This window comes from Rhinolophus hipposideros (assembly GCF_964194185.1).
Source record: "Rhinolophus hipposideros genome assembly, chromosome: 12".
Taxonomy (NCBI): Eukaryota; Metazoa; Chordata; class Mammalia; order Chiroptera; family Rhinolophidae; genus Rhinolophus; species Rhinolophus hipposideros.
Genome location: NC_138058.1, coordinates 50,259,806 through 50,273,593, shown reverse-complemented (window position 1 = coordinate 50,273,593; position 13,788 = coordinate 50,259,806). Strand labels below are relative to the sequence as shown.

The 13,788-nt window shown below is 37.0% G+C and overlaps 1 protein-coding gene across 8 annotated transcripts in view; it reads right to left on the bottom strand.

Annotated features, from left to right (window-relative positions):
• The window catches only part of SLC8A1 (solute carrier family 8 member A1), a 317,960-nt gene that overhangs the window by 75,748 nt on the left and 228,424 nt on the right, over positions 1 to 13,788 (bottom strand). For 5 of the 8 annotated variants that reach the window (XM_081068958.1, XM_081068955.1, XM_081068956.1 and 2 more), the window contains one exon: positions 1,306 to 1,412. In XM_081068958.1, the coding sequence (XP_080925084.1) occupies positions 1,306 to 1,412 (107 nt within the window). Of the gene's footprint in view, positions 1 to 667; positions 774 to 1,305; positions 1,413 to 13,788 lie in introns of all 8 variants that reach the window. The other 3 variants (XM_081068960.1, XM_081068962.1, XM_081068961.1) reach the window with 2 other exon arrangements.

Below are 13,788 nucleotides of genomic sequence, written 5' to 3'. Positions count from 1 at the left end.
GCCTTAACCAAGGGCTAAATTCTTACTGAAGGACCATGTCCTTCCTACTAAAGAAAACTGATATGACTATATAGTTTCATAGACAGGGTCCTTTTTAAATGTCATATTTGATGATATGAAAAATATTATGCCCAAATGCACACTAAAATATTGATACCACTACCCTTTAAGAATCGTTGTTCTTAAAAACATTTTTTTTTTGAGAACTGGGTTCTCTGAAGAAGCCTAATTATTGAATTCTTTTGACATTTCCTATTAGTTGCCATTAGACTCATCTACCATTGCTACAAAGTTTTATGTAGTCTTTATTATTAACATTTAAGGGCAGATTTAATAGTTAGAACCAAATTTTAGAATGATCCCCGAGTAGTGAAAAACTAAACACATAAAGCATTCTTTTATATCATCACTTCTGAGTTACGGAAATCTCTTCCAAGCATTCATTAGATCTGATTTCAATCAAGGTTAGTTGGTGTTTCCTGAAGAAAATGGGCATTACTTGGTGCACTTGTGAGTCAGGGAAGGGAAATGAAATTGCTAAAGCTTCAAAGGAAATGAAATATAGTACTTGGAAGCTGAGGAAGAGGAGAGAGCTAAGTGTGAGAGTAGGGAGACATGGAGAGAGAAGAGTACAATTTCTCGCTGGTATGTCTTTGTATACTCTCACACCTTTCATTCCTCTTCTTATCCATTTTGGTTCCTCAAGCACAAGGGAGAAACTGCACTCTTTCTCATATTCCTCACGGTCAAATATTCTAATGGTAATGATCTTCCTGTGGGAACACAAGACAAAGGCAAAACGAATGGTTGGAGTCACACGCTCATGCTAGGTGTTCACCAAGCTGAATGTTACTGTGATATTATGGAGGGAGAGCTGACAACACATGGACCTCCTGCAGTATGTAAAAGGGCATTGTGGGTGCTCTCTGCTGCCCCCATTCCGTTTTCTCTGCTAATTTATCACGTTCACAAATTCTTCTCCAATTAGCAGTCACGAGGCACCCCCACATTAAGAAGATAAATTATAAAGTTGGCTTCATTTTGGCATAGCAAGCATCTGCAATGACTTTCCCAGAAATGGAGGATCGACTGCATTGAAAATTAATATCTCCTGTAATGTACAGAATAGCCAAAATTGGCTCATGGAGCTACAGGCTGGGCCCACAGTGCCCCAGGTAAGATCTATGCCCTGTTACATAGATGGAGGGATATGTGTATTGTAAGTCACGTTCTGAAGAGTGCAGGCGTCCAGGGGTGGTACAGGCCAGCAGAAGCTGTTGGGCTCAGCCCTGGCAGCTCCCCCACCTTTCTTTTCACTCATCTCCACCAGGCGGGGCTCTCCAATCTCAAGGAAGAAGGTCTTGTTTTTCTCATACTCCTCATCATCAATTACCTTGACTGATATTGTTTTGCTGAAACAGAGAAGAATAGAAATTGACGAACACAGGAAGGAATGTAGGAGAAAACAAGAAGAGAAGGAACATAAAGAGGAAAGCAAGGTTAACGAGCTGTACTTCTCGACAAACAGCAATTGAGAAGCTTCTTGCACTGTGAGTTTCTCCTCCAAGAATGAGTATTGGATAGGTCTGAAAGATCGGACAGACAGGTAACCCAACGCACAGCAACCCTGCCCGGGGACACAAAGTTATTTCAGGCAAAATATAGCACTCAGTACTAACAGGTTTATCATCATTATGAGAAGGAAAAGCTAAAGAACACAGACCACAATTATGAGAAAAGAAAACTGTAGTTATTTAGTAAATGCCATAACAGCAGGATTGTCTGAACTGTGCCCTAGAATTCACTTCTTTAGAACAAATCAATAAATCACATCAAAATATGAACAGAGGTTATCTCTGAGTGTTAGGCTTCTGGGTTACTTTTTGGTTTTCATTGTGCTTTACTGTATTTCCAAACATAATATTTTTATCCATAAGATTTTATTAAAATAATAAATACGTAAGAGCATCACAAAAGAAAATATAAAGTTTTTTATCTTATGCCATCCAATGTCCTAGAATTAAACTCTTATTCAGGTTAGTCAGTTTCCCTCCTAGATCACATGAGAAAGTTGTTCATGTTTTGTTTGTCTTTCTAAAGATGGAAGCTGAAGTCTCCCAACAGCTGTCTTGAAAAGTGGGGGGTTGAGGAGTCATGATGTTATGGTTATTTTCATCCCTCCCAAAGTTATCGTTTCAACTTTGACAAAATAACACCATTTACCCTACTTTCTAACTCCACCGACACACCAAGACATTTCGTTCAGAATTGCTCCTGTAATCTATCCTTTAGCATTGTTTGCCTTATGGTCTTCTGGTTGTAAGTGACTGATAGGCAAGTAGGACAAATGCAAATATTATGCAGATCTCAACTTCTCATAAACTTTGATGACTCTGAAAAAAATCCAGTGTTACCTCCTAATTCATAAGGTCTTAATTGCTTCATGTGTTACAACTCAGAGCCCTCTCAACACTTGTTTGTCCTTGAAAATATTTGTTTTCAATAACACTGGCCAAGAATATTTCTGACTGAAGTTTTTGAAACGAGTTTATATAGACACATAGTTTTAATGGCATGAACATTATTTAGCTTTGGTGGAATTTTCTAGGTCTTTCTGGAAGGAAACTGGTTTATAATAATAAAAAAAAATTATTGTTGATCCAAACTATCATGTTTCATTTAAACCTATGCATACCAAAGAGGATCAGTCTTCTTGTCTAGTACGGAGGAGACTACAGGTAGAAGTTGCTTTTAATTCTATGAATTTTCCAGCCCGTGAGGCTAAATGCTTTCGTCCTGCTTTCTTGCGTTAGCATTGTAGAAGTGAGACCAAACGAGTGGTTCTGGTCTTTTGGAGTCCAGTTACCTACTCTCTGCTCCTCAGCTACAGATATCTGTGCATGATGCCCATATCCCAGTTTCTCACTACTAAGGAGTTGGAGCTCATGGCAGTGCCTTCCCTGTCTCAGTCCTGTCCTCAGAGACTGAAATACTAAGGCTAGAAGAGCAGCTGTAAATGACTAAAGCAATAATGATCTTTTTGAAGAGTAGTTAGATATTTACCAACAATATGACAAAGTCCAACTACATGCATAGAGTAAAGAGTTCCTGTCTAACTTCTGGAACAATTTTCTGGGATTCATCTAAACAAAAAAATCAGCCTTCCTTGACTAAACCAAAATACTGAATCATTCCTCACTATCCGAAAAATACCAAATATTAGAGAAAGCACAAGAAGATGTCAGATATGATGACAGGTATGCTTTTTTGTTGAAGAACTGAATTTGATGTGATAAGGGGTATCAAATTTACTGTCCAAAAACCTGCCAAACCTCTATTCTCTTTGTCATCAAACTTATGCATTTTAGGTATTAATTTCTATCTTACTGCCTTGTAATCATAAACTATAGTTGTACATGTCTACTAAAGCAATCAACATCATAAGACCACGTGTGGGAACGTATGGATAGGTATCAGAAGAGCCATGCGACTGTCTTCTGGACCCGATGACCCAATGTTCATTATCAAGGCACTGCATGGCACAGTACATTAAACTGGGTATCATGTTGCAGTGCTCGTGCTTATATTACTTAAAATCATTTGATTTATCTTTCTCCATCTTGCATTCCCATCTGCATCTCAATGCATACTTTATTAGATTGTAGAAATAAAGAAAGCACAATGCAGATGGTTGGAGTAGCCTTACTTAACAGGGCGAGTGTTTGTTTAGGTGAGGCTACTGGTTTCATGCTGAAAGGGCAATATGATCCCTTATTCACAAATAAATAGAAACAACCAAATGACATGTTGTTTATCATTGATGCATTCAATCCTCTGTTGCTGTAACAGTTTTATTTTCTACATTCTGAGTAGCTGATGAGTGTGAGGAATATAGGGTCCTACACAATTTGCATAATAAAATAAGCACTTCAAATTTATCATAAGAGTATCACTATTCACTAGGCTCACAATCCTTTGAAAATATTTCAATATTTGATAACTGTGACACTGGAAAATCAAAGACGAAGGAAAAGAAAACAGTACCTCTGTGGGTACCTGGCAAAGATACCTAAAATAGATTGGATTTGCATAATGGCATATCATTTCAAAATCATTAGAAATATAATCAATAGTGCCCCTGACAGGAGGAGACATTAAATTTTATATTGATTTTTCTCTACTTGCACAGTAAAGCTATTAATAGGAAACGATGATTGAAGGGCATTTCAATCAATTTAAAGAGGCAGAATGAAGTCAATCCTTATGAATTGCCCTCTGGATCAAGAGAGGCAAAAATGAGGAGGGAGTGGTAATGCTCACCTTTTGCTTCAGAACAGAACTATTTCTACCCCTAGCAAAAGTAGCAAAGGTAAAGTTAAATCATGTAATTTTTAAAGGAGCATATCCGTGGGAGGTCTTCTGCTCACTTTCCAGAACCTAATGCATGAAAGAGACTGTCACCACTTCTTCCATCATAGGGGATGTTACATGAAGACTCCAGTTTTTAATCGGTGGAAGCATGCCTCTGTTCCTTGCAGTTCTGCAGTAGAAATAGAATCTCAAGGACTAAAGGGACCTTAAAGGTCCTCCAGTTTGTCCCCATTGTCACACCAGTCCCATATTCACTGTCCCAAGGACTCCTCTTTGAGAACACAGCTTCATGTTGGCTGTTCTTTCGTTCTGTTTACCAGTGGGAAGCAGTCAGATAGCTGTTGTTATTTCTTTAAATTGAAAGGTTAACCAAAACAAAACTAGAACAGTTAGATGGACACAGCCCTTCATCCAACTACAACTCTTACACTATTATTATACTGATAAGGAACAAATAGAAAAACCGATGTCATACAATTTTCAACTGCCAGAATCACTATGAAGAAGGTATGAACTTCTCACTTGATTTTTTTACATCTCTCTAAAGTTGAACAGTGTACTATAAAAACTATGTTTTCTGGAAACTAGCAAGTCAGTTACAAATCTTATGCTTACATTAAGTAATTTCTCTATATAGCCAATTTTTTAAAAATGGAAATACATATGGTTCCATTTCTAGAAAATTAAAAAAAAACATTTGGTTAAGAAAAGATGAATTTATTTAATAGAAACATACAGGTCATTCCTTTTGATTTTTGCAGTGCCTTTCCTTTGATGATAGTAAACCAACATCTACACTTTGCTTCTCAGACTCTTATCTGAGGGTCTCAAAGGACATGAACACCTTCAAACATTCTAACAAGGAGTTCTTATTCAGGTGGTGACTCAGGCAGATGGTGAGAAAGCAAAGAAAGCAATGGCTTTATTAGTGAGAGCTAACAAAGAAAATCTCTTCAAAATATATTCTCGTTTCTCATCATTAAGCCAAAGTCATATCAGTCTCTTTTTCAATTTCGCTTCAATTTGCCCCTTTGTGGTTTCTTTTCCCCAAGACTGCCCTTGATGTTTAGAGAAGTGAGAAAAAGACAAGTTGGAGAATTAAGGTGAAGAGAATCTTTCTAAATCTTCATGTAAAAGATTTTAGTGAGGATTTACATATTTTGATACTAAAGTGGCTCTTTTAAATTTTGTTTTTTAAACAAAATCTAACCTCTCTTTAGGCATACTCCGAGGTCAATGGATTGACAGGCACTTTGCATTTCTTAGTTAGCTTATCTTCATAACACCTCTAGAAATAACTTCTACTACTTACAGTTGACAGAGGAAACAATGACTCAGAGAAGTTAAGTAACTTCCAAGATCCGCGAAGTGAGACTCCTGTGACTGGCTCCAAAGACCAATAACTTTCAGTTATGTGACCCACAAGGTCCCTTATTCATGCAGCTGTGTAGTATTTTTATGACCACTTACAAGGATCTGGATCACTATTTTTAAATTAACATAGAGGTTTTTTGTTCTATCTTTACGTTAAAAAAGACTGCCGACATGGGCAATGATAGATTATCCCTTCTATTTCTAAAGGGAACGCAGCACATATTGTATTTGATGATGGCTGCCTTAAAAAAGTTAACTTCTTGAGGAGATAAACGACCTGTTAGGATTCATTGAAAAGTGCAACGAGCCTGTGGAGGCTCACCAACTCGGAGGACTTTGAGCAGCCGACCAATAGCTGGACCTCACAGGGGGCTTGTCAGAATTCCAGAATCTCAGGGCCCACTCTGCACCCACCAAATCAGATCTGCACTTTAACAAGATCCCCAGATGACACCTATATAAGTTAAAGTTTGAGAAATGCTTACCTAGAGAGGACAGTGGGTTCTTCTGTTAAGTCAGATAATGAATTAAGAGGCTGATAATAGTTGGGCTTATGTTTTAGAACTGTTTGCATATTAGAATCATGTGTGGAGCTTTGAAAACCTTAAATGCCTGGGCTGGGCCCACTCCAGATCAGTGAAATTAAATTTTTTGGTCGTGGGACCCAACATACATATAGTTTTTAAAAATATTTTCAGGTGATTCTAATATGCAGCCAGAGAACTGGGTAATGGAGAACCAGAATGTATGGCCTGATGTTTAAAAGAATGTGTGAAATAAAGAATAGGCAGAATGTGAGGAAATCAGAGTCAAAACTAAATTTTAGATTTAATTAGCAATCTAAGTTGAAACATTGGAGAAACGTTTTGCTTTGTCCTTACCCAGTGGGTCCTTCTGGGTTCTTCTCTGGATTATCTAGAGTACCTAGCAGTTGTTTTCTCCTCTTAGGAGATGCTGGTTTCTACAGTCAACTTTAATAGTATAGGTGAGAAAACACCTTTAGCATTCTGGCAGCAGAGTTTACACTCATGCAGAATGAGCTCCTTCTTAACAAAGTGAAAGGAACTCTGGTGATAAGTTTTTATACAACAGACATTCTATTTGGAGAGTAAAAGCTAAGGGTTTCAATTGCCACAGAAGACACGAATGCCTCATATTCCCACTCTGAGAGAGCTTCTGAGCCACGACAGTGAAAGTCCATGTCCATGGAACTGGAAACTTTTCACATGTAAGCCATCACACTCAGACTCAAGAAAGAAGTGACCTAGGACTGACCACATATGAGGGAAAAAACGTCTGGCAACTTCTCTGACCACAGAGTGATGTTATAAGGTAAGACAAGTTTGAAATTTAATCCTCACTATACCTGATGTGAACAGCTTCAGGATAAACTCCTATTACTCAAAAAGACTCAGAGACCAACTTAAAAACGGGCAAAGAATCTGAATAGACACTTCTCCAAGATTAATAAGTACATGACAAGATGCTCAACATCGTTAGTCATCAGGGAAATGCTAACCAAAACCACAGTGAGATACGAATCCATACCCACTAGGATGGCTATAATAAAAAAGACAGATAAGAATAAGTGATGTAGAGAGTGTAGAGGAATTGGAACTCTCTTAACTGCTAATGGGAATGGAAGACGGTGCAGCTTTGGAAACGTCTCGCAGTTCCTCAAAAGGTTGAAAAGAGAGTTACATTGACCCAGCAATTCCATTTCTAGGTACATACCTAAGAGATTTAAAAACAATGTCCACACAAAAATGTGTACATGAATGTTCATAGCAGCAATATTCATAATAGCCCCAAAGTGAAAACAACCTAAATGTCCATCAACGCTGATGAATAAACAAAGTGTGATGTATCTATACAGTGGAATATTACTCAGCAATAAATAGAAATGAGATTGTGATACATGCCTATTGAAGGGCAGCATAATATGCTACCCCAAGACATGCCACTTCAGTATATTTATTATTTTGAGCTGTTGGCACTTGAAAAACAGAAAATTCAGGGAAAGGCTTTCTCTAAATTCCCCTTATCTGCCTAAAGACAGACCCTCCAGAAGGAACTCAGTTGTTCTAAGTTCCCTCCTGGGGAGTTTCATCAGCCAGGAAAGATTGAGTCTCACAGGAGAGGAGACTAGAAGTGAACACCAGAGTCAGACAGATGTTGTCACAAACTACCATCCCTCCCATCGGTTCTTCTAAGGACCCATTCCTCTTTCCCAGAAATCACTTACTCTCCCCTACGAAGCCACATTCCCCATTCCTTTCTCTGCTAAGGTGATATTTAAGCCTATGTGTGTATGTTTAAACCACCTCAGAGAATAACACATTATTTTCCCTCAGTGTCTTCCATGTACACGTGAAGTATACATGTTAACTTGTTTTTCTCTTATTAATCTGTGTTTTATTACATGGCCTCAGCCAAGAACTCTGAAGGGTAGAAGGAAAATTATTTTTCCTCCCCTACACTATGACAAGGATGGATCTTGAAAACATTACGCTAAGTTAAAGAAGCCAGACACAAAAGTTCATGCATTATATGTTTCCATTTATATCAAAAGTCCAGAATAGGCAAATCTATAGAGTCAGAAAGTAGACCAGTGGTTGCCTAGGGCTGGGGGTTGGAGAGCAAGTAGGGGGTGACTGCTAATGGGTATGAAATTTTATTTTGGGGTGATAAAAATGTCCTAAAATTGATTGTAGTGATGGTTGCACAGTTCTGAGAATATACTAAAATCCACTGAATTGCATATTTTAAATGGATGAATGCTAGGGCATGTGAATTATATGTTAATAAAGCTGCTATTTGAAAAAACACACCAAAAACTAGCTTAGGATAAATCCTGGCCTTTAGAAAAAGCTGTATGAGTGAGACAATGTTTTGAGAATGTTTAGGGTTTTCAATAAGGAGTTTCAAATTTTGCTGGTATATAGATTATGTATTACAGAACTGTACACCTGAAACCAATGTAACTTTACTAACAATTATCACCCTGATAAACTTTAATTAAAAAAAAAAATTACTGGTAATGCCAGACAGAAAACAGGGGTGTTGAATGCCATGAGACAGTGAAAAACCACTGACATCAAAGATAGGTGCCGTTGGTGTGTCTGTCAGCTTCACTGCCGTTCAGCCCTCTTTTCTCAGTTTCCCTCAGAGTGTTCTCTGCCTCCTCCTGGATCAAGGGCGATTGATGTTGTGCTTTGACACGCTAAGCATTTCTGGCGCTGTTACCTCAGGCCTGGCTTCCTTGACTGGTTTCTTTTCCCCAAAGTGTAAAGCATTATAAAAATGTCAGAAGCAGGACTTCCTTCATGGAATTTATTTAAAAAGAAAAGGATTATAATCATAGGTGATGCCTGATGCCCTTGCAAAGTCTCTTTACATCACCTTAAGCATTTTTCAGCACCTTTGTTGGTACTGATTTGTCTCCACCTACAACAAAAGATAGGCCTGTTATGAGTTGCCTTTGTTATCACTTAGTTTAAATTCCTGGTCCATTTTAAGTTTTTTTTATTTTTCTTCAAAAATTGATTTGGTGAGTTGCTTGGTGATTTGGAGTTAGGAAAAGAAAGGTGCAGTCAGTGAAGACCCATGCATATATTCTTGTCACTTTCCATAGGTGACCCAAATCAATTCCCCTATCTATCATTCCAAATAGGTAAGACAGGCTATTATTCATATTATTTCTAATATTTTTACATCATTTTTAGATTATTGGTGAGAAATTTTGGGCATGGGTTGGCTTGGGAATTTGTTCAAGCTTCCATGTTAAGATGGTCACAGAACAGGGACTAGATCGTGACTTAAATCTGTTGTTTCCTGTGTTGAAATGTTACGAGCACCAAACTAGGACTCGGATTACCCGAGTTTATATCTTGGCTCTGTGACTTTGTAGCTGAGGTATTTGGTCCAGTTCTGGCATCTTTCTGAACATCAATGTTATCTACCAAATGGGAATAATAAAACTCACTTCACAGTATAATGATGACCAAATAATGGGTGTCATCATTCATCAACTGTGAATAATAAAACTTCACAGATTCTTGCAAAGATCAAATGACATAATGCATGTAAAATAATTTTGCAAAGGACTATAAAATATTAGGAACAGTTGTGATTATTAGTTGAAAAGGAGTCGTTTACTTTGTAGTTTTATTTGCTTATTCACCTAGGCAGTTGGCAGATGGTGAGGTAAGGGGGTCAGGAAATATTTGATGGAGTAACGAGCGATACCCTCAAAATCACTCTCACAAGTAGCTTGGGTCACATCTAATATAATCGAGTATCCAGATATAGCACCCTAAAATCAATGAAGCAAGGGGTACAAGAGGTACTGTTTAGCTTCGCAGTCCCAGCTCTGCCAGGTCCCCTCTCACCACATTAGCTAGACACACATTGGGGACTGAACTCATACTTTTCCTGGAGCTTCTGCTACGTATGGAGCAGAGCCTGACAAGCAGGGGTGGTGCTATTCTGGAATTTAAATAAACTCCAAAGATGAGAGTTGCTGAAGTAGCTAAACCAAAGTCATTCTCCACGAGGCCCTATGATCTGTTAACTGTTCTCTTTGCATTATCACGTGGTACCTGAAATCATTGCTTCAAGCAGGGTAAGGGGCAGGAACATCTTAAAATCCTATTGTTCTCTGGGGAAACCAGGAGAGTTTTACAGAGCACTGGACTGGGGGTTTTCCAAAAAAAACTTGCCCTCTTTTATTTTCCTCTGCTTATTTTTGAATTGGAATTCATTTTTTTCCAATGCAAAATAGAAACAAATGTAATTTTTTTTTTGGTCTCTCTTTTTAGAAATCAATTGTCAGCTTTAGTCTCAAAAGAAAAACCTGTGAACTATCTTCCTATCCTAGAAGACATGTTGATTGACCAGTTGAAAGAAACAATGCATGGATTCTAGAGTTATTGTTCCAAAAAATAATATGCTGGGAATTCTAGTATCCCTCAAGGAAGGCTATAGCTTATTATGGCAGGCTAATGTGAAAATTACATGAGTAAAGTTTACTAAGAGAAAATGATATGGATGTATTAAAAAGTGGACTTAATTTTGTGATAAAACTTATACCTTACAACACTGTGTTACTCCTCTGCAGTCAATAAACTTTAGTTATAAGGAGGGGGAAGTAATAATGATCCTGGGTTTGTTACCTAAATATGCATGCTGAGACAATTTGTCAGTTTAGTGAAAAATAAAGTGGATCAAGCATTGAGTACCATGTTGAAATACGTCAGAATAGATCTTGGTCTAGATTTTTTTAAATTGTTGAATAATATTAGCATGTGCAAGTTCCATGACAGAGGCACTTTTAGCAAAATGATGGAAGACTCTCATCTTAAAACTGATTCCTTAACTTATTAGGACTACATATGCATATTTGTCTATAATTTGAGATCTTCACTGTACTCCTTAAAGGGAGTGAAAAAGGTCAAATTCTCTAGAAAACTTGCTTTCACGTTTTCCTCAAAGTTAAGGGTAATGGTAAGAGTACTTTGTGGCATCGAGCATCTTTTCTATAAATGGAACATATCTTGGTTCAGTTTTAGAAATTTGTTGAATCCTTAATTTGTCACTGTGCATTATAAGAACTTGGAATTAAGTGAAAGTGATGCTGTTGAATTTCAAAGAAACTGTTTGCTTCCTTTCCTTTTCAAAAGCTCTCTTCATCTTGAACATTTTAAACATTACTGGGCTTGTCATTAGACTCTCCAGAGATTACTTCTACTTTTGGTCTTTCCTCCTTTGTTTGAAGTGAAGAGTTTCTCTGGAAAACAATGGAAGGATTTCACTTCTAGAATGTTACAGGACAGCAGATAGAATATGCTGAAAGCATCTCTATCTGAAAGAGGCCAACTTAAAAACTAGAACACCAAGAAATAAAGCAGGCCTGTCTTAAGATTTTAAATTCATATTCTCTCTCTGTTTCCTTTCTTCCCTCCCTTTCTCCATAGCCATAATATTCAATGGTAAATCAATATCTCTCTGAATGGATTCGTATAAAATATTCTAAAAGACAGAATGCCAGATACTTTCTCGAACATAGCAAAAATAAATCAATAACTAGTGAATTGATGCTGATTTTTACATTTTACGTTTTTATTCCACGTCTAATATTTTACTGCTATTTTACTTTAAATTAAGCAATCAATTCTTACGTTTTCATAGTATATATTCTATAAGTATGTTTGGATTTTAGTCTTGTATTTTACAATAGAGGCCAATGGTTTGCAAAAAAGTAAATAACAAATAATAACATTTCTTGGGATATAAGGTTGGAAAGGCAGGTTGGGCTTAGGTTTGTTTATCCTGAAGATGTCATATAAGAAGAAGCTCTCCAGGAAGTCTATTAAGCTATTCCAGTGTTAATTTATTTCTATAAATAACACACTTAATAAGGTTAATGAGGTCTCTGTGACCATGACCGTGGCTCTGGGTGGTTCCATGATATTGGTGGAGTAAAATGACCTCCCGAAATGCTTTTTTTTTTTTTTTAAATATATATTTTTTATTAGTTTCATGTGCACAAGACAAAGTAATACTTAGATGTTTATCATTTATATCTCTCACACTGTGGACCCCCCTCCCCCCCGAAATGCTTTTAATGAAAGGAACGCAGGTTGCAAAATTCTTGCTCTGCCACTTACTGTTAGCATCTGTGTGAGTTACTTAGTCTTTCTAAGGCTCAAGCTCCTGCTCTGCAAAGCAGGTATAATAATGGTACTTATCTCACTTGGTTGCTGCAAATAGTAACTATGGTAATACATATAAACTGCTTAGCACAGAGCCTGGCATACATTAAGCACTAAGTGAATATTAGCTATTCTACTATGACCACGAACAATAATGTGTCAAGTTAAGAACTGGAATTCTTGGAACTGAACTGTCTGTAACTCATGTAAGTGAATTAATCTATGCCTTAGATTTCCTCATCTGTAAAAAAGGAATAATTACATCTATATCATAAAGTTGTTGTGGGGATTATATGGGAAAACAGCACAGGACCTGGCACATAGTAAGCACTCAGTAAGTGATGGTTATCATAATTATTATTACAGAAAGCAAGGAGAAGAGAGACTAGGAATGAAAGAATTACAGTAAAGCTAATTTACTGATATTAAGGGGTAGATTAGTAGAAATCAATAATATAGACTTTTTTTAATCAAATTTTCAGAGTATACCTTTAGCTTTCGCTTTCCTTGATAACCTAGACAAAATTTGATTCTGAACACACTTCTGTCCTTTTTCATGTGAAATCTCATAAGTTAGAAGAATGAACAATAGATTTGTTAGCAAGCTTATATTTCATGGGATCTTTTTCACTAAATACAATTAAAGTAAGTTGCTTTCAGATAATTTGTTATTTTTCTTAAATTGTTCTTCCTGCTTATTAAAGTGATACCTTTTCAATGTTGTGAATTTGACAAATGCAGAAATGAAGAAAAATAAATAAAAATCACCCATCAGACCGCCACTAGAGATCATCATTTAACATTTAAAAATATTTGCTTTCTAGGTGGCTGGTTGGCTCACTGGCTGGAGCGCAGTGCTCATAACATCAAGGCCACCCGTTCGATTCCCACATGGACCAGTGAGCTGCGCCCCCCACACCTAGATTGAAAAACAACGACTTGACATGGAGCTGATGTTTCCTGGAAAAACACACTGTTCCTCAATATTCCCCCCCCCCAAAAAAATATTTACTTTCAGCTTTAAAAATACATAATTGCATAATTTAGATCCTAATTTTTTTTGTGTGTGTGTGTATAAATAAAATTTGGGGTCATGAACATTTTCATTATTGTCTGTCATGGTGATAGATGCTTTAAAAATTAAATGGGCCATGCATGGAAACAGGGACTTCCTTAGTAAGGATAATTGTATTGAATCGTGACCTGGCAAGTCTTTGATGTGAAAAGTATCTACAGAAACACTAAATCAAAACAAATCCATACTCTTATTTGTATCCCAAGTCTTCTGGGCATTCTATTGAGCAATTTTCCATGTTTGCATTTTTTTCCT